The 21686-nt window shown below is 34.4% G+C and overlaps 1 protein-coding gene across 3 annotated transcripts; it reads left to right on the top strand.

Moving 5' to 3' along the window:
• Positions 1-706: 706 nt before the first annotated feature.
• ZCW7 lies at positions 707-20565 on the top strand. 3 transcript variants are annotated; one of them, XM_086435393.1, is made up of 6 exons: positions 707-1348; positions 1463-1607; positions 17587-17746; positions 18012-18194; positions 18653-18732; positions 20370-20565. In XM_086435393.1, the coding sequence occupies exons 1-5, from the start codon at positions 814-816 to the stop codon at positions 18656-18658; spliced, it is 1029 nt and encodes a 342-aa protein (XP_086291519.1). In that variant the 5' UTR covers positions 707-813; the 3' UTR covers positions 18659-18732; positions 20370-20565. The 3 variants fall into 3 exon arrangements, with proteins under 3 accessions (XP_086291519.1, XP_086291520.1, XP_086291518.1); XM_086435394.1 differs by having other exon boundaries at positions 20337-20565; XM_086435392.1 differs by lacking the exon at positions 20370-20565 and adding an exon at positions 19585-19837.
• Positions 20566-21686: the final 1121 nt, after the last annotated feature.

Genomic DNA, 21686 nt, shown 5'->3' with positions numbered 1-21686 from the left:
TTTGAACCAATGATTGAGAGATGTTGGACGAAACTTCTGAAATTTGAATTTTTTTTTTATATTTTTAAAATACCCTCCTTAAAATTCTAATTTTTATCACTTATCATTTTTTTATACAAACCTTAAAACTCTTATTTTTAACTTTTCTATTTCTACTTATTTTTTTTCTACCTCTCCTTCCTCTACAACTGTGTTGTCAAAGTCTCTCCCATTTCTCTCGTTTCATGTTTGAAAACCCTATATTTTTATACGAACTCTAAAATCTTATATTTTTCAATTAGAAAATGAATGATTATTTATTGTTTAAGTATTATTTTGTTGAAATATAATTTCTCAAGTATGAATTCAAATTGAAAATAATACTTTTGGAGTGTTTGATGTGTTAGAAATTAAAATTAAATGAGTGGATAATTTTATTATGCATAACATATTATCTTTTTCGGTTAATAATTTATTAGAATTATAAAATAGTATTATTGTCAAAATGGCCATTATGTTTTAAAATTTTATTTGTAATTAGAAGTTTTAAAAAATGATAAACAAATAATTTTTTCAGAATAAGATTTTAGGTTTCAGAAAATAGACTTCACACTCCAGGCTTAAGAAGTGTTACCAAACATACCCTCACTTAATAAATCCTCCACGTGGCAGTTTGAGAGGCAACTTTCAAGTCGTATAAACTATACAGTGACATTGTGGGAGTCATCATAGCCAGACCAAATTAATACCTAGATTTTGTTTTCCGTTACTAGAGAGTAGCATAGAGACTGCAGAGTTGCAGAGAATTGGTGGGAGTGAGAGACTGAGGAGACGATGAGCATCAAACCATTAAAGTCTCTCCCGCCAACAGAAACCCTAGAAATAGAGAATGGTCTCTCACTCGTTTCACGTTTGAAGCTCCTTCTCACAATCTATCGCTCTGATCTCTCTGTGAAACCCATCGACGAGTGGCAACTCAAACGCTCTCTCCTCGACTTCCTCAAGAACTCTCTCTCCATCTCTCACATAGTTCCTGAAGAGGATTTGGAGATCCATGGATTCAAAGATCTCAAGAAACGCAAACGCGAAGATCCCGTGGCGTCGGGTGTCCTTTACATTCGGGATCTAGGGTTTCTCAAAATCAAGATGAAGAAGGAGACTTTGATGGATGATAAAGATGGTGAAAGTGATTCCGAAATTATTGAGAGGAAATTCTTGGAATGGAGAAATTCATTCGTAAACCAGTTAGATGGAATCGAATTGAATCTCGAAGGACTGAAGTTCAGACTTACTGTAGTTCTTCCTCCTTCTGATGATTTTGAGGGGTTGAAGAGATCATGGGAAGAATTTTATGCGTTTGACAATCGTGGTATGAAAATAATGAATCTCAGATTGGTAGATTGTTATTTTGATGTGTTTGATTGTGTTTTTGATGGATTGCGGAATTAGGTTTGGAGTTTTGATGAGGTGGTTTTTTTTACAGGGCATTCTTCTTCAAGGGTGAGGCAACAGCCCGACACGCTTGTTTTGAGAGGGGCTCCATCGCGGTGGTTTGCAGAACCAAGAGTTTCGTCCAAGCCTTCCATGCTGGTCACACATACAATTTTCTCAGTATTTGGAAAGATAAAGTATGAGAGAAGTTTCCCCCCCTTTTTTTTCCTCAATTGCAAATCAAAGCTTAATTTCTTGAAAACTTTCTCTAGTGGGCATCAATTCAGTTACTGGTAAGTTATATTTGGAGTATTGAAATGTCTATAACATAAAATTCTTCACAAGAAACTGAGAAGAGCGTTGGAGAAATTTGAAAATCAAAGAGAAAAGAGATGAGAATATAAAAAAATTGATCCCAGACACAAGTAATATTGTTGTCTTTAAACCAATATTTGCCCCCACTACGTGAAACGTGATCAACAGTGGGTTGCTGGCAAAGTCGGTTCCAAGATACAACAGATCAAATCTGAATTCTTGTGATTGACTTGTTGAATCTTATCACGCTCCTCGAACACCAAAATCTAAAGACCACTATGATCAAATGAGCGAACTTGTGGGGAAGATTTTAAAACACAAATTTTAATGAATTTGTATGCTGAATTTTTTCATTACAATGAATAAAAATAACAATTTTTAAATAGATTACCAAGGGGTGGCCATCTCCATTCATTACTCAAATTTTTACTTAGACTTAAGTAAAAATTTGAGTAAAAGCTTCATTTAGTATGAAGCACTCCAGTGGTAAACTAAAAAAATGAGGCTAACCTTATTTACTCAATAAGATTTCAAATCTTATTGAGGGTCTTGAGCTCACATTGTGGCATCCTAAAATATGATCCAATGCCACAGAGTTGTAGAGGAGAAAATTTTAGAAATTCTGGAGAGAAAAAATTAGAAAAAAAAGTTAATTTTCACTGTTGGATTTTAATTTTAAATTTGGGAGTTCGATAATCGTCCATTTTCAAAATCTTGGATGAAGTCCAAAACAGGTTTTTTTTTTATTTATTAAAATTTTTTCTTTTTTTTGAATATGAGTTTTTCCATGAAATCTAGAAGGCTCTAATGTTGGATTTGCAATGTGGTAATTCGTATGGGCCTGATGACCCTTGGTAATATTTGAAACTTACTAAGTTGGTATGAAAAGTAATTTTCTTATGTAAAAATTGACAATTGAGATTTGAGTTTTACTCAAACTCATCTTCAATGTGAGTAAAACTCAATTTGATATCACTTTGAGTAAAGGATTGGAGAGCAAAAAAGTACAAATTTACTCAAAATTTGAATTTGAGTATGACTTTGAGTAAGGGTTGGAGATGCCCTTGGACACCCTTTCAAAGAAAACCAATGGATCAATGGTTGTCAAAGCAACCATCGGGTTTGAAATCAATTTGTTAGGACCAAAGGGTGCAACTTTTAATAAAATAAACTTTCTTTAAAAAAGAAACTGTTTTGAAAAAGTAACTAAATGAAAAAGTAACAAAATCGGTTCCAACCGTTTGAATTAAAAAAAAAATTCTCTAACAATCCCTCACAAATTTTAAAATTCAATCAAAGAATAAAATGAAATATATGCATAGATGAAGATGTCTTAAAAACTTGAACCTTCTCTTAGTGGCAATGATTTAAAGCTTGTCAAGATTCTTAATGAATTAAATCTTGAGCCAATGATCTTATATGACAAACTGGAACTATCCCACACATCCTTCAAAACAATAATGGTGTTCAATAAAATATTAGCACATTTTAGGTCCTATGTTAGTACCTTGGTTTTCATAAGTGTTTGTGTGATAAAATCATTTCTAATTGAAAGCGGCCGCATTTTCACACTTATATATGTAGATCTATCAAAGATGCCCTTGTAACTGTAACATCTTAATATAAAATGTTATAGATCAATTAAGAACGATGCTCATCCTATCTTGGTCCGTTACAGATAAAACACTACTATTACACCTTGGATGGAAATGAGAAATTTATTTCTCAATTTGTAGTACCTGTTTATCCATCGTGTATTTACAACTTGCTCTTCCCATTGAACCTAAACATTGGACAATCAAATATTAGGTTGGGTTCCCTTTGTAAGTGATTATTTAGGTAATTGGTTTTAACCCATCCACTTTGATGTCTTACACACTTTGTCTTTTCTAAGACTTTTAGTAACATATCAGCCAGGTTTTGGGCAGACTTGACTTTAATTACAGAGATTATTCCATCTTTTAGTAATTGTGTTGCTTAGCTATGTTTTAAACCAATGTGACTATTTTTTTCATTATATGTTTTATTATAAGCCTTTGATATTGTTGCTTCACTATCATAGTGCGTTGATATGGGTGGCAATGGTTTAACCATTAATGAAATTTCTAGAAGTAAATTCGTAATCAATCCGCTTCTTTTCCAAATGCCGCTAAGTTAATGAATTCAGACTCCATAGTCGAATGTGTAATACAGGTTTGCTTCTTCGATCCCCGTGAGATCGTAACACCTCCAAAAGTGAATATCCATCCACTAGTGGACTTTGATTCTTGCGAATCAGTTACCCAATTTGCATCACTATATCCTTTCAAAACATTGGGATATTCTGAATAATGCAAATCATAATTCATAGTACTTTTTAAATATTTAAAAACATGTTAATGTATTCCAATGATCAAAATTAAGATTACTAGTATATTTACTAAGTTTTCCAACCACAAATACAATGTCAGGTCTAGTACAATGCATGTCATACATTAAGCTACCAATAACTCTTGAATATTCTAATTGAGATACACTTCTTCCATCATTTTTAGTTAATTTAATATTAATAAGCAAATGTGTATTAACCAATTTTACATCAAAATGATTAAATTTCTTTAAAATCTTTTCAAGATAATGAGATTGAGATAAAATCAAATTATTATCTTTCTTTATAATTTTAATGCCTAAAATTACATCAACTTATCTCATATCTTTCATGCTAAAAGAGCAACTCAATATATATTTAGTTTTTTTTTTTTAAATTTCTAAATCAGTTTTGAAAACAATAAATCAACATAAAGACAATTAATTACGTACCTTTTATCACTAATTTTATAGTATACACATTTATCTGATTCATTAATATTAAGTCCAAATTTAATAATAGTGTCACCAAACTTTTTGTGCCACTGTTTGGGTGCTTCTTTTTAAACTGTATAAAAATTTAATAATCTTACATACTTTAGTATTATTTGCCATAATGGATCCCATTTCATCATCAATGGCTTCTTTCCAAAATGCACTATCCCGAGATCTTATCGCATCATCATAGGTTATAGGACCATCTTTAAAATCTAATATATATAATATTTTATGATTTCATTCTTTTTATCTCCTTCTAAAAGATAAAGCTAATCTTTGCTAAGATAAGTTTCTCTTTTTTGACGCTTACTTCTCTTATGTTTTATATCAATTTCATTATCATTAGATGATATATCGATTTCTTTAGATTTAGGAAAAACATTATATTGACTAGGTTCATTATCATTTTCATTAGTCAAGTGATTAGGCAATGTCTTAAAAGAAGTTCTATAAAATATAGCATCTCTAGATTCAATAATCATGCATTTGTCAATAGCATTATTATGTTTCATTATTAGAAATTTATAAGCTTTACTATTTTCATCATAACCAATAAATACACATTCAACAACTTTTAATCGTAGTTTGGATCTTTTAGGATTAGTTAATTTAACTAATGCTCTACACCCTCACACTTTAAAATAATTTAAATTAGGTTTTTTACCTTTTCAATGTTCATATGGAGTGATACTTGAATTGTTATAAGGTATTTTATTTAATATATGTGTTGCTGTTAATGAAGTTTCTCCCCACAAATTAATATTTAAATTTGAATTTATTAACATAACATTTATCACATCCTTTAATGTCCTATTCTTTCATTCCGTCACTTTCGTTTTGTTGTGTAGTATGAAGGGCCGTTTCTTCATGTCTAATTTCATGTGTTTCACAAAATTCTGATAATTCATTTCAATGATATTCTCCACCCCTATCGGATCTTAAAGCTTTAATCTTTCTATTTAATTGATTTTCTACTAATGTCTTATAAATTTTAAATTTTTCAAAAACTTCATCTTTTGTTTTTAATAAATATACTTGAGCATATCTATAATGATCATCTATTAAGTTATAAAATATATTTTTCCTCCTCTACTTTACATAATATTAAAATCACAAACATCACTATGAATTAAATCTAATGAACAAGAATTTCTTGTTACGCAAGGAAAATATTTTCTAGTTATTTTTGAATTAATACAAACACACATTTATTGTCATTTAAAAATCTATGATCAAGAATTACTCCTAAATTTGTCATGCACTTTATAGATTTATAATTAACATGTCTTAATTTATCATGCCATAAATTAGTTACACAAATCGAGTAAGAAGAAAATTTTTCATTAATTACGTTCAATTTGAACATACCTCCAAAGGCATAACCCTTTCCAATAAATACATTATTCTTGGATACAATAAATTTATTCGATTCAAACACTACTTTAAAACCATGCTTAACAAGTATGCCGGCCAATACAAGATTTTTCGAATTTTCGGTACATGAAGAACATCAACTAATGTGACGATTTTTTTGGAAGTCAATTGTAACTTAATCTTTCCTTGCCCAATGATCTTTGCCGTTGATGGATTTTCTATGTAAAGATTTGGATCATTATTGACTTTCTCAAGAAGACGAAAACATACTTCGATCATTACAAACATGTTTAGTGGCTCCGGTATCAACCCACCACTCTTTGTCATCGTCAATCATGTTGATTTTTGAAATTATCGCTACAAGCTTTTCTTCCACTATGTTCACTTGTTTTTTCAATTTTTTGAAATTGTGATAATTCTGTTTGAAATGACCAGGTTTCCCTGATGTAGCGGAAGCGTGTGCATCAATAGATTGTGTTCAATAGAACACATAAAATCAATTTGAATCAATAGATTCAATTGATAAACAAGCAATAACTTGAAAGAAAATAAATCATAAAGCTAAAAAGTAATTAAGAGAAAAGATAATTAAATTGTTATATATTGACTGATTGTTTTGATTTTCGGATTTGGAGTTCCTTATATAGATAACTTTATCATAACAACTTATAATCCTACTAAAATACTAAAAATTAACATTCCTAATCTATCTTTAACAGGATACTAACTTTCTAATTCTATTAGAATTCAAATTGGAGACTTCTAAGCACTTTTAATTATAGTTTAAATAATAAAAACGAATTTAAAGCTAACAAAGAATTGTACTCCTAACATAACTATAAAATAGAAATCCTACTAGAATTAGAAATAAAAATCCTACTAAAACTAACTAGGATTGTAGATGTTCTACATCAGACCCCCTTTCTTTGAGAAATCTTATCCTCGAGTTTGGTGTAGGAGTAGAAAAATCATCCTCTGAAAAATAAGGATAGATGTCCTTTACATTGAATGTCGGGGATATGTGTATATCATTAGGCAAATTTACCACATAAGCGTTATTGTTTGTTTTCTTCAAGATACAAATGGGGCGTAATTTTCTTTAGTTTGGTTTTGTTGTAAGTTCCAGCAGGAAAGTGATCTTTACTAAGATAAACCATGACCAAGTCTCCTTCATAGCTCTTGAATCTTCTATGCTTATCGGCATTTACTTTGTTCTTTTCATTAAAAGCTTCAAGGTTCTTCTTTACTTGTATATGGAGCTTGTGAAGTTTCTCAATCATATCATTGACTGCCACATTGGAGTTGGGGTGAGAAGGAAGTTGCACAAAGTTCAAAGTATGATTAGGCGCTTTGGAATAGACCGTGGAATGGTACGTAGCCCCTAGAACGATTAGGGACTAAATTATAAGTGAATTCAGCTTGTGCAAGTGCCAAGTCCCATTATTTGAATTTGTCACCGGAAAGGCATCGAATCAAGTTGCCAAGAGTACGGTTCATAACTTTTGTTTTTTCGTCCGTTTGAGGTTGGGCAGTGCTTGAAAACTAAGTTTAGTTCTCAGTCTAGTCCATTAAATATTCTAAAACCAACTCAAAAACTTAGTCACGATCCGAAGTGATGGTCTTGGGGATGCCATGTAGACATACGACTTCACGAAAGAAGATGTTGGCTATATTTACCGCATTGTTAGTCTTGTGGCAAAGGATAAAGTGTGCCATCTTAGAAAAGCGATCAACAACAACGAAGGTGGAATCGTTGCCTCATCGTGTTCGAGGTAGTCCAAGCACAAAATCTATTGAAAGATCTTCCCAAGGGCCATTAAGGACTAGGAATTTTTATACAAACCAGTGTTTTGTACTTGTCCTTTCCATTTTTAGCATATGAGGCATTGATGGACAAAATCTTCAACATCTTTCTTGAGGGACTTCTAAAAGTACCGTTCTTCCACAAGTGTAATGGTTTTATCCTATCCAAAGTGTCCCGAGAGTCCTCCACCATGTAACTCTTTGATAAGATGCTCACGAATGGAACCATTAGGAATGCATAACCTTGTTCCTTTGAAGAGGAACCCATCTTGAGCCACAAAGTCTAAAGTATCTTACTGGCCCGAGTTGCACTTTTCCCACATAACTTGGAATTTTGGGTCGTCAATGTAGAGGTCTTTGAGGAAGTTGAAGCCTATCACATTGCTCCATATAGTAATGAGCAAATAATCTCTATTTTGCGAGTCGTGAGAAGGACTACGACTTAGTGCGTTACCAACTTTATTGTTGAGGCCAGATTTGTGTTGAATAGTGAAGTTGAACTCCTGAAGCAAGGTGATCATTGAAGAATGCATGTGGCTGATCGGATTTTGATTTTGGATGAATTTCAAGGCCTGGTGGTTTGAATAGAACATATTCATTTTGGATCAAGTAATGCCTCCACTTTCTAAGAGCAAGAATTACAGTATAGAATTTGAGTTCATATGTACTCTACTTTTGCCTTGCCTCCGTTACCTTCTCACTAAGGAATTCAACAAGTTTTCCTTCTTGAGATAAAATGGCTCATACTCTATGTATGGAAGCATCACAATGGACTTCAAATAGTTTGTCAAAGCAAGGAAGTGTCAAAATATGGGCGGATGTAAGTTTAACCTTTAAGAGATGAAAGTTAGCTTCGACATCATCGGTCCAAGTAACTTTTCTGTTTTTCCATGTGTCAGTTAAAGGTGTTGCGATGGAGCTAAGATCCTTGATGAAATGCCAATAGAAGGATGCTAACCCATGAAAACTTAAGCTTCGGAGGCTGATTTTGGAGAACGCCAATCTCTTGTGGCTGCAATTTTAGTTGCATCTACGTGTATGCCCTCTTTGGAGACTATGTAACCCAAGAAAAGTGTCGAAGACATGAAAAAGTAGCATTTCTTCAAGTTGATGGAAAGAGAGTTGGCTTTGAGAGCCTAAAAAATAGTTCGTAGATGCAGAAGGTGCTCCGAATTAGATTTGGAGTAGATAAAAGATATCATCAAAAATAGACCACAACGAACTTATCAATGAAGGGGTGTAATACTTGGTTCATGAGGCGCATTTGATAAACCAAACGACATAATTAGCCATTCATACAAGCCATCCTTGGTCTTAAAAGGTCATTTTCCATTTATCTTCGTGTCGGATCTGTATTTGATGGTAGACATTTTTCAAGTCGAATTTGGAGAAGATGGTTGAACCCGTTAGCATGTCGAACATGTCACTAAGCCTTGGAATCGGAAAGCGATACCTTATAGTAATTTTGTTCACTGCACGACTATCAATACACATTCTCTATGACCATCATTTTTAAGTACCAATAAGGACGGAACCACACATGGACTAAGGCTTCATTGAATGATACCCTTGGAAAGTAAGTCTTCCACTTGTTCTTTCAATATGTCATACTCTTTTAGACTCATCCTATAATGGGGCAGATTTGGAAAACTTGCACCGAGTACCAAATTGATGTGGTGTTGTATATTTCTTATGGGAGGCAAATAATTTGATAAGTCCGAAGGAAGAACACAAGAAAATTCTTCAAAGAGGGGTTGCACTTGAAGAGGAACTTGAGTAGGAGGGTCTTGATTAGAAGGTTGCACTACCACCACGAACACTTAGCTTGTTTCCTTTAAGTCCTCATTGATGTTGGTAGAAAGAAAACACGTTCTCTTCTCCTTTACTAGGTGGGAAGCCTTGGGCTTGGCATAGGAAGGATGTAGGATCACTTTGATACCATTATGCATGAAAGAATAGGTGTTGGCTTTTCTCTGGTAGGTAACATCACTATCATGAAGCTAAAACCTTTCCAAGAGGATGTGGCATGCTCGTATTGGGACGATGTCACAAATAACCTCATTTTTATATTGCCCAATGCTAAAATAAAGAGAGCATTGTCTTGTCATATTCTTTTTGCATTTATCGTCCACCCAACCTATAGAATAAGGTGTAGGGTGTTGCATAGTGGGTAGCTTGAGTGCATCGACCATGTGACTTGAAGTTATATTTTCCGAATTTTCACTATCTATAATTAATTGGCACTATGTTGAGTTGAAGGATTAACATGTTGTACCGACAATAAATTGCGAATAACACAACTTAGATGTTCACCTTCGTCATCCTCATAAGCCTCAAAGATGATAGCTACATCATTATCAACATAGGGGTCATCTTCGTCATTTTCATTATCCACCTCGGCCACTAATGTGTGTTTCCTTCAGCACACTTCGAAGGTATGACCCATTTTCCCGCACTTAAAACACTTATTTTGCTTTGGGTGTGCGTAGGGATTAGGTAGGTGGGGTTTAGAAGGTGTAGGTGGAGCGTGAGAGGTGGAAGCATGGTTGTCATAAGGGGGCTGATTGTGGGATAGATAAGGTTGATGAGATGAGGGGGGGGGGGGGGAGGTAGATTGTGGATAGTTAGACCTCCGATTGTTGGTATAAGAAGGGCGAGAAGAAGTATGAGAACTAAGCATAAAAGATTCTATCTTTAGGGCATTGTTTATGGTTGCGTGCAAGCTTGTGTATTGATGCGTGGCCAATTTCTCTTGAATTCTTCTATTCAATCCATTGACGAAACGCCCAATAGTTTGGTCTTCATTCTCTTGAAGTTCATTCCTTGAGAGAAGGCGATAGAAGTCATCAATATAGTCTTGTACACTTTGAGACCCTTGCTTACAATTTTGTAGGTTGATGAATAAGGTTTGGATGTAATTTGGTGGTAAGTATCGTTGCTTAAACAATTGTTTCATGGCTGGCCATGATTGTACTTGCCGAAAGCCTTAACGTAGTCGATCTCGTTGGAGATGGTCTCACCAATAGGAGGTTATCCCGGTTAGCTTAAAAGCCACAAGTTTAACCTTCTTATCCACTGAAATTTCCATGTAATCGAAGAGTTGTTCGACATTAGAGATCCAATCAAGAAAGTCCTCAATGTGCAAGAGGCTATTGAAGGTAAGAATATTCGCCTTTAGCTTATAGTCAAAAGACCGCTCTTGTTGTCCATTGTTGCAAGGATGTGGGGGGTGTGTTATGCATGAACACGAGTTCAACCTCCTCAAAATCATGGAATGGTTGATTTGTGGGTCGGGGATAATGGCCCTGTCTTGTATTGACTTTGTAATATGGAGGTGGGTAAGTTTGAGGAGGGTTAGGGAGAAGTCTATCATGGTCAAAATAGGGATGTTTAGTTGGGGGAGGGGTAGTATAATGATCCAATTCATCTATGTAATTCATATTTGAGATTGTTATGGTCCTTGAAGGGTCATTGCAGTTATTTGATGGGTTTTGAAGGGTATTTGGAGGATTAGGGTTAGGAGAAACATTTTGTGAGAGCGGATATGTGGCTGTTGGAGTGTGAAGTATAAGAGTGATGTGGTATGGTTAGAGGGTTGAGGGAGGGTGGTATGAGGTGTGGGGCGTGGTGCGGTTTGGGCAAAACCAAATTATGCGTAAGGTTATGGTTTTGAGGGAATTCGACCTCCCTAAAAGAGTTTCTTGGGGTTGAATTATGAGGGAAATTGTGGGAGGGATGGTGGGAATCTTTCGAGTCTTCATCTCCAAAAGTTTTCTTACTTTTCTCCTTCTCAATGGTGTTGAGAACCATGCTTTGAACATGAGACTCCAACATAGCCATAGTTTTGTTGGTGATTCTTTCGTCAAATTTCTCCAATTTGACTTTCAATTGAGCTTCTAGATAAGATTTTGTGATAAAATCATGTTCACCAACCATCTTTTGTGGATCATAGATAGAACTCTGATACCACTTGACGTAACGGAAGCATGAGAATCAATAGATTTGATAGCTTGTGTTCAATGGAACACCCAAAATCAATTTGAATCAATAGATTCAATTGATAAACAAGCAATAGCTTGAAAGAGAATAAAATATAAAGCTAAAAAGTAATTAAGAGAGAAAAGATAATTAAATTGTTATGTATTGATTGATTGTTTAAATTTTCGGATTTGAAGCTTCTTATATAGATAACTCTATTATAACAACTTATAATCGTACTAAAATACTAAAAATCAATATTTCTAATCTATCTATAACATAATATTAACTTTCTAATCCTATTAGAACTCAAATTGAAGACTTCTAAGCACTTCTAATTATAGTCTAAATAATAAAAATGAATTTAAAATAAATTAGAAATTAACAAGGAATTGTATTCCTAACATAATTATGAAATAGAAATCATACTAAAACTCTAAGTAGGATTGTAGATGTTCTACATCATTCCCACAAAGATAGCATATACCTTTCTTTGATTTTTCTTTTCTAGTGTTCTTTTTGTGCTCATTGGTTGGAAATTCACAAACTTTCGCTTCTTTGTTGGTTGTATCTCGACCTTTGATTCAATTAAATTAACTTTGGATGACATTTCAATTTGATTTTCTTGTTTATCTCTTAATCGAGACTCTTCTTCAATTCTAAGATGTTGAAGAAGTTCTTCCGTGGGTTTTCTCTCTTTACTATGTTTGAGAGACTTACGGTAATCATTCCAAGAAGGAGGCCACTTGGTGATTACCGAATTAACAAGAAACTCTTCATCAAAATGAGAACCTTTAGCAATCATATAATTTATGATTATTTGAAGTTCATGAACTTGGCCAAATTAAAAAATTGAATCACTATGTAGGAGTGATATCTGGCATCCTTGGTTTTGTACTTCTTTTCAAGTGCATCCCAAACTTTTATCGTCGATTTGGTTGATTGTTAGACATCGACCAAAGCATTAAGAATGTGTCCCCTACATGCGTAATATCTACTTCCCATGTTTGCTTTCTCTGAACTTGGTCAATGGTAGATGAATCATCCACAATTGGACTTGTTGAAGTGAGAACATGCACCACTTTTAAAGTGGTCAATAGAAATGAAGTTTTTGTTGTCATCGCTTGAAATTGGTGTCATCGAAATTGTCCAATTTGGAGTATTGGTTGGACATTGGTGAAGGTGGAAGATAGGCCATAATATTGTTGGAGAAATTTGAAAATCAAAGAGAAAAGAGATGAGAAAATTCAGAAAATCGATTAGAGGCACAAGTAATATTGTTGTCTTTAAACCAATATTTGCCCCCACAAGGTGAAACATGATCGACAATGGGTTGCTGGGAAAGTCGGTTCCAGGATATAACGGATTGAATCTAAATTCTTGTGATTGACTTGTCGAATCTAATCACACTCTGCCGAACACCAAAATCTGAAGAACACTTCGATCAAATGGGAGAACTTGTGGGGAAGATTTTAAAACACAGGTTTTAATGAATTTGTGTGCTGAAATTTCTCATTATAATGAATAAAAATAACAATCTTTAAATAGATTACCAAGGGGTGTTCTCGACATCCTTTCAAAGAAAACCAATGGATCAATGGTTGCCAAAGCAACCATTGGGTTTGAAATCAATTTGTTAAGACCAAGGGATGCAACTTTTATTAAAATAAACTTTCTTTAAAAAAGAAATTGTTTTGAAAAAGTAACTAAATGAATACAACGATTGGACCAAAATCGGTTCCAACTGGTTGAATTTCAACAAAAATTCTCTAACAAAGATTACACAACGTATGAATCACACAGTTGAAATGGGCACAAAATACTCACGATTCCAACATCTTGACATGATTAAACTCATTTATATTAGCAAAAGACAAAACTTGTATTGTATATAATTTATACTTGTTCGTATACTTTTTCATTGTTGGCCTAATTTTAAGGGAAGATATGCCTTGGTCTATGTTAGTCAGGTGACTTAGTATTCGTTGATGAGGTTAGTAAATGTAAGACTAGATATATGTAGAATTCAGGTTTAAAAATAGGATAATTTCCCTTCATCGTACCTCGACTGTGTATTTGAAGCAACCAGAAAGGTAGTGTGCTTTAGAAGTTGATCTCCTTTGAGGTTTGTTGTGTTATATGTAGGGGAGAAAAAGGAGAATTTTCAAAGACAAGGAAGAGGCTCAACTTATCTCAATAAAATTATACTTATTTTTTTTAAAAAAAGATTGGTCTATAGTGTAGAATGAAGCAAAGACCACCTCTTGATTCTTGAGACTTATTTCCATGCAACAGGAAAGAGTTGCCAGAGCCTCTACTTCGTTTGTCACGAGTAAAGGACCTTCCAGCTAAATAAGTGGAGCATCTTGGCTTCCTCTGCCTTTGGAACCAAGCAGTTGTAGTAGTATACTATTGAAGGAGCTCAAAAGGCGGAAGATGGATCAATGATGGAACCAATAGAGATAGGTTTTTTACATGTTGAAGGCTTTTAAAGGGCCAACAAAGAGAAGGATGTATTTTGAAGTATTAGGACTAGATAGGAAGATAAGTTTTGGCAAAACAATTAGTCGTAAATAGAATTGAAAAGCAATACCTATTTGCATAATCAAGATCTATAAAAATCATTTATTGGCTAAATTATCTACTTCTGAATTGATGCTTTCAAAGATGTATGTATTGCTAGTGTATTCAATTATATTACTAGTTTCCATGGTAACAAATATCTTTTTTGATGATTTGGATAAAAAATTGGAGTGTCCTATTTTAAGGAAGTTTGTGAAGCTTAAGGTACGCAACCCTTCCAACAAAGCAAGTGCATCTGCTTCATTGGATTTGTTAATACTATCTCTAAGAACTCCACCCACACCCACCAAATGTAGATTACTATAGGAGCATCTATTGAAACTAAGATTAGTGTTCCTTGGCATCTGCTTTTTTTTTTTTTTTTGTGGACAAGAATGGTTGGCTCAATAGTTTCTATTCACTATTAATGATCCTTTCATCAGAACAAGTTTTACTAATATTGTTGAACTTTGAGAATCAATGCTCATCTAATGGTCTTGATTTTCAAAATTACAGTAGAAAACCTTGAGCGGCCATTGTAGAGCCGATTTTGGCAAATTACCAAAAAAAACCATGAGAAACAGCAACACTAGTACTGTTATTCAAATTAGCATGAAAACTTTCACTTCAAGAGTCTTTTTTGATAAATTGTCAAAAAAAACCAATTCAAGTGTATGTTTTTGAAAAACCTACCATTCAAGTGTAGGTTTTTCAAAAATCTATCATTTAAATGTAGGTTTTTCAAAATTTTCAAAAACCTACCAGACAAGTGTTGTTTTTCAAGTTAGCATGAAAAACCTCCAGGGCCAGTTGACCCTTGACTCAACTTATAGCAAGTAGGACTTTTTGAGGGGGCGGTGCGTCTGACCGTGGGATTAGTCCCATCCGAGGGTAAGGATACCTACGAAATCAAAACAATAAAGTAAAAGACTCAAGACCGTGGGTTCCTAATTTTATTTAGGGGAAATTTAAAAAAAAAAAAACCTAAATTAAATATTATTTTTTATAAAAGTAACAATTTTTCAAATAGACAGGGAATCAACAAATCATTTGTTCTTACATTGTCGTTATGGTTACAAGGTTTGGAGCCATTATCTTAATTTGTTCGGGGTGGTGGGTTGCTTGCCTAACTCGGTGAAAGTATTGATGGATAGTTGGATGGAGTGGGGTAAGTATTTTACAAAGGCAAAGTAGTTGTTATGGGATTTACTTCCATTTTCATTGTGCTAACTGATTTGGAAGGAAAGGAATAATCGGGTGTTTGATAATAAAGCTAGGGATGAGCACGAGCTAGTCTTGGAGGTGTTAATTTTGTTATTCTTTTGGTGTAAAAGGTTTAATGAATTTGGAGGCATTTTTTTCGAAGATTTCCCTGTTAGATGAGAGAGGGTGTGCAATGAAAGTATGGGGTAACTCCAACGTTTTTTCTAGCTTTTTTGGTTGTGCCCTTTGTTAGGTTTGTAATGATTTCCTTCGGATGGTCTACTCGACCACCGTTTTTTTTTCTCATGAATGAAATTATCTTTACCTATCAAAAAAATAAACCTTAACAAAATTTCAAAATTTTCCATGTGAACCCATGGTCTTGAGTCTTTTTATTTTTTTATATTGTGGGTATCCTCACCCTTCAGGTGGAACTAATCTCATGGTCACATGCACTGCCCCCTCGGAAAGTCCTACGAGCAACAGGTTGAGTCAAGGGTCAACTGACCCTGGAGGTTTTTCATGCTAATTTGAAAAACAACACTTGTATGGTAGGTTTTTCATGTTAACTTGAATAACAACACTACTACTGGGTTTTTTTGACAATTTATCAAAAACGACTCTTGAAGTAATTTTCATGCTAATTTGAATAATGGCACTTATACTACCAATTTTCATGGGTTTTTTTGGTATTTTTCAAGAACGGCTCTTCAATGGCCGCTCAAGGTTTGTTTTTGTAATTTTGAAAAAAATCGTAACTTTTATTAAAAATAATATTTAATTTAGGTTTTTTAATAAAAAAATCCCTTTTATAAAATATCAATCCGATTTATCTTTTATGCTGAAGACTACCCTAGTGAAGGTGATATAGATTTTATTCAAGGAAAAAAAAAGGTGAAATAGATACCTATAAGAAAAATGTGATATAGATCGTCTTAAAGCTTCTCTTTAAGAGAAAAGTTGAGACTTTAGCATTGGTCCACCTCTAGGCTAGCTCCTAGGCTACCAAGAATATTTCAAATGCTAAGGCCCTGTGTGGATACACCTTTCTGCGCAAGAGCAAAAAACCTCTCCCCGCAAGAGCAAAGACCTCTCCGCGCAAGAGTAAAAACCTATCCAAACGTTTGCTAGCTTCCCGTAGGAGCAGAAGTCGTCAAGAAGCTCTATCCAAACACATAGTAAATAATCGATGATAAAGCCTACTCAATGTCTTGCAAGCAAAAGTTAAAAAAAATGTAATGATAGTAATTGAAAGTGTCACAGTAGGGAATCCATGTGTCTGACAGAGGTACTTTACACTCTTAGAAGAGTCCATACAATTTAGCTTCCAATTCTTTTTAAAGGAAAGGTAGAGGACTTGTTCCCCACTAGGATGGTGTATACTACTCACTATGAAGATGCTATCATGGTTCAACTTGAACATTCGTTATTGCGCCACAAACCAGAATTTATTCGCATTCAAGGTTTTTATTAGAAGGAACCACAACACCCCCCCCCCCCCCTTAAAAAAAAAAGTCTAGGAAGAAAAATATGCTGGTAAGAAAATCAGTCACATTGGCTCCAGATATTACATGAAATTGGTAGGAATCTTTCAATTGGTTTTATCAATTTGAGTTCGATGAGCGGCTGTAATACAAATTGAATGTTATAAATCAAATACGATATTTTTGGTGAACCAAACAGCCAAGAATCCATCAAACCAGTGGAACGATTCATCATAAATAAGATCTAAGAGCTGCAAATTGCTGCATATCATTTCTTGGCCTACTTATTGCAGTTCATTTGCCTCATAACTTTTTGTACTTCTAGTTAATAGATAGAAAAGGCAGTAGAAGCCCATAATTGAGGATTTTGGAAGCATGCCGTCAATTTTTATAATGTAATCATATTCCTTTTATATGGTTAACAAACATGTAGGATCTCTCTCTTTCATTAGGCTGTACTGTTGTATCTCATCTAATCATCTTAAAGACATGTTTCCAAGCCCTGGTTTGCAATGATGCTATTTTTCTTTCCTTCATTGAGTTATTTGGTGTAATTGCATAACCAGATTGCATGCCGTCTTTTAATGATGTTACCTTAACTTGTGCCTAATAGGAGCCTAAATGTTGCTGCCGAAGATGATCTGAGTAAGAATGCAGAAGATGGCACTGAGCTCATTGGTTCTGGTCTTCAGTGCAAGATTGTGGTTCGGTTCGAGAAGTATGATGATTTCTACAATGCGCTGAAGGTTTTATGTGGACGCTCGATGCAGAAGGTATGGAGTTGGCACACATGTATGCATGCACATACTTATGCACACAAGCGTACGACCTATCGATCCAGATTGTTCAACTAGTGATCCACCTCTTGGATCTTTTGTTTCTGACCAAGTTCTAATCTTAAGTTGAACGGTTAACATCCTTTGGTCAGCATGTTTAAGTACCAGTCAGGAAAAATCACTCTGATATAGTGATTTTCTTACGGTGATGCATATCTTATTGTAAATGTGTAAACCCACTCGTGTTATATGTATTGAGCAGAAAGGGTCACGCCTTAGAGCTGATTACGAGGTGACTTGGGATAGGGATGCAAGAAATCAGATACAAGAAAGAAGTAGCCGAATGCATGCAACAGCAGCAGGACAGTATAAAAGCCAAGCTCCAAGATTTCAGTCACATATCGAACGCTTTGGTGCCAATGGTCCACAATCAAAGCGGTTTAAGGTTGAATGTTCTCAGGCATACATAATTTGAAGGAAAAGTAAAAAAATAAAGATGAAAAACTTATTTTTGTTTACGTATATTTTTCTAGGCATTTTTTTTCCACATCTTGCAGTGTGCTAAAAAATGACAAAAATTTAGTGCGTCGGCCAATACTAAATGGGCAAACATTTCTTGTAATTTGCACACTCAAAAGAGGTTAATGGTTGAATTTCTCCAGCATATTTATTAAAAGAACTCGTTTTTATTCACGGAGAGGTTTCATTTTTCCCAAATACTGTCAATGTTTTCCCAGTGCGGTAAATGAGAAAGTGTTTAGTTGCATTGTCCAACACTGAATCTACAAATATTTTTATTTTGATCTACATTTTAATCATTTTTAATTGCTATGTGATGATGATTATTATTGAGAAATGCCATTGAAATAAATGACTTATTAAACTCTTTTGAACCATTTGCAGGATTGAGGGATGAAATGACCATTTTGAGCTGCATTATTGGCGTCAAGAGCTAGGAGACTGAGAAAGAGCCTTTCATTATGGTAAAGAAACTGCCCTGCACTGTGTTTTGTGTTTGTGGGATCTTTAACTCTCTTAAGATTGGCCAGATCATGAGCTTGGGGAAGGTTTTCCCAGTATGACCCACAGATTTTTCTTATTTAACACTTTAATTTGTCATGAATTCTGGAACGTAACATATGTTCTTAGCATTCTAGTTCTGTCCACCATTATAAAGAGAGATACAAGATTGTTTAGGACTCTTGTGACCACCTTGTTTGAAATTCCATTAGTCCTAATAATGTGGGTTGCAAGGAAACATTAGTAGGGGCTAGGCATTTAATGGATCTCAAAAACCAATGACTCATCTATTCATACCCACTTTGTTGAAACTGATATCTATGTCAAAAGTCCACAACTCTTCTATCATTTTGATGAGAAAAGCATTAGTAAGGAGAGATATAAGATGGGTTAGGACTCTAAAATCTGAACTTTAGTAAGGAGAGATACAAGATTGGTTAGGACTCTAAAATCTGAACTTTTTGAGCACTGCTGCTACCATTCTTCTCCTTTTAACCCCTAGTACGTTAGTGTCAGATTGGCTAAAGTGATCGTGGGAGAGACTGATAAGAGATGGGGGAATTAAAATATTCTGATATTTTGGTCATCCAAGGTCTCATGAGTTAGCTATAGATGAGTCAAAAGAGCCTTGTGAGCTATTATTTTAATGATCCAATTGTAGTTGTGTGCCCATAATCATTTAATTAGTAACAGTATGGTTGTTTTCATATGTTCACAACTCTAAGAAGGTATTTGAGTAGGGGTAAGTGTTGCTTTTTAAAGGCTTTATTCTATCAAAGGATGTTGAAGGATGATGTTTGTTGAATCATTTCCAGGAGATGGAGGGAGATGTCAAGTGGTTCAGTGATGCACATATTGCATTTAGACTCAACAAGACTTCTCAATTACAGAATTTTAAAAGTAGGTTAGCCATTTCTCGGAAAATGTAGTTTCATAAACGTAATGTTTGCATTACTTGCAACGCACATATATTTCGAGTTATTTGCTCAAATTTGTAACAAGAAAAAATACAGTTGTTAACAAATGTGTTTGAAATTGCGTTGGCTTGAGTGAATTATTTCCTTTTAAGCAAGATTGTAAATTTATTGGTAATATAACTGCATAATAGTTTCAGTTATTATATAACCTTTAAAGATAAGAATTTGACTTATTGTGTGATTTTATAATAGAATGATGTGTGGTCATTACATTTTAAGGTAGGTTTTGAGGTTTTGCATGTGATTTTTGTTCTAATGAAGACTTCAATAAGACTATTTTTAAGTGCCCCTATTAATAATCCTAAAATACCACTTTCCATGATTTTAATGATCACTTATTTGTAGCGATAACTGATTCCAACCCAGCCATAAGCCCCTCCCCTTGAATTTGGCTCTTTTAACAGCATTTAGATCCTCATAGTGTAGAGTTGTGTTATAATGGTGAGCTTGATAAGCTCCATGGTGAACATAAAATTAGTGATATTCATTCTGATGGGAATTGATTCTTTATATGTATATGAAGGTCTTCAAACAAATTCGGTGCATATAAATTGTGAGCTTGATATTGATATTGAGCTAGTTCTGTGCAGTGGGGGACTTTTTTTCCTTGAATGTTTGTGCAGATCCCACATCAAATGTACAAGTGGTGGCTCCTTAGCTTTCGAGATGCCCCTTTGATGGTGTCTCTCATGTTGCGCCCACGAAAAATTTCCCAATAAAATCCCATAAAAGCCTTTGTTCAATGAAAAGAGACCTTTGATTATTCCTTTCTTGATGTATCATGCTGTTGATTCAATCTATTTTTTTAATGGACATAAACATATCCATAGGCATCTTTAATGATACTACTTGTGGTTTCAATGGACCCAGATTAATGACACGGGTCTTCCAATGATGTCTAGGAGTTGTGTGGCTAGGGGCAATGTCGTTCTCATGCTTCTTTTCACATTAAGTCTTGTTTTCTACTGATTTAAAATCTCATTACCTTGATCCACAGTTTGTTTCCATCTTTCTCTCATTCATTTACAATATTAGGCTTGCCAGTCCCTTTGAATGTTAACCTAATGGGGCCAGATTTTGTGTTGTAGGTCCTTTATGGTATGAGCATTTCATTTTGCTGTGGGATTGTACAATATTATACTTACACGGACCATACTAAGTGGAGTGAAAACAAGGGAATAAGTATAGAAAAACTCATAATATATATTTCAGGCTAGGCCGGGCTAGAGATGTTAGTCCTAGTCCAGCTCGAATTTTATTTACTTGTGATTTATGAGTCCGGGCCGACGTTAAAAAGCAATGCCCCCAACTCTTTTCTGATTGATTAACTCTTTTTTTTTTTTTTTTTCTGATCAGTTTTGGATCAAATAAAGTTTTTATTGAATCTACACCAGTTTAACGCCAATTCCCAACTTGAACCCAATCCTCCATGGCAGCCATTGAGGGGAATGTCTATAAACAAAGTTTGCTACAATTGGACGTCAAAAGATTATGTTATAGGTTTAAGGGAGAACTTGTCGTAGAAGCATTGAGTCTGGGGTCTGCAATGTAAGTTCTCTGCTGCTTTTTAACTAAATAAGGAACATTAAAAGTGAGGTTTAATTCCATTTTTAAGTTGAACAGTTCGCTTTAAGTTTCATGACTTACCAAAATGTTCTTCTAATAAACAGAGGCATAAAGTTTAGGGAGACAATGGTGTCCTCTCCTATAGTCAAAACAGTCGAATGGTAAGTCATGGCCCTATGTACCTGAGGTGAGGTGCATCAATGGATCTTTCCTCTTGACGCTATACACCTCTCATTTTTTTCTTAGATGGAATAAATAGTTTAAATTACAGATAGCTAGGAAGATATTTCTCGCAGATCAAAGCTAAATCTTGAACATAGAAAAGGTTTAACTTAACAGCCAATTAATTAGAGGTCCTGGTGGAGGATTTTCTT

This window comes from Akebia trifoliata, chromosome 3 (genome assembly GCF_017979445.1).
Source record: "Akebia trifoliata isolate Shusen 1 chromosome 3, ASM1797944v1, whole genome shotgun sequence".
NCBI lineage: Eukaryota > Viridiplantae > Streptophyta > Magnoliopsida > Ranunculales > Lardizabalaceae > Akebia > Akebia trifoliata.
Note: the sequence above shows the minus strand (reverse complement) of the source record. Positions and strands in the feature narration are given on the sequence as shown.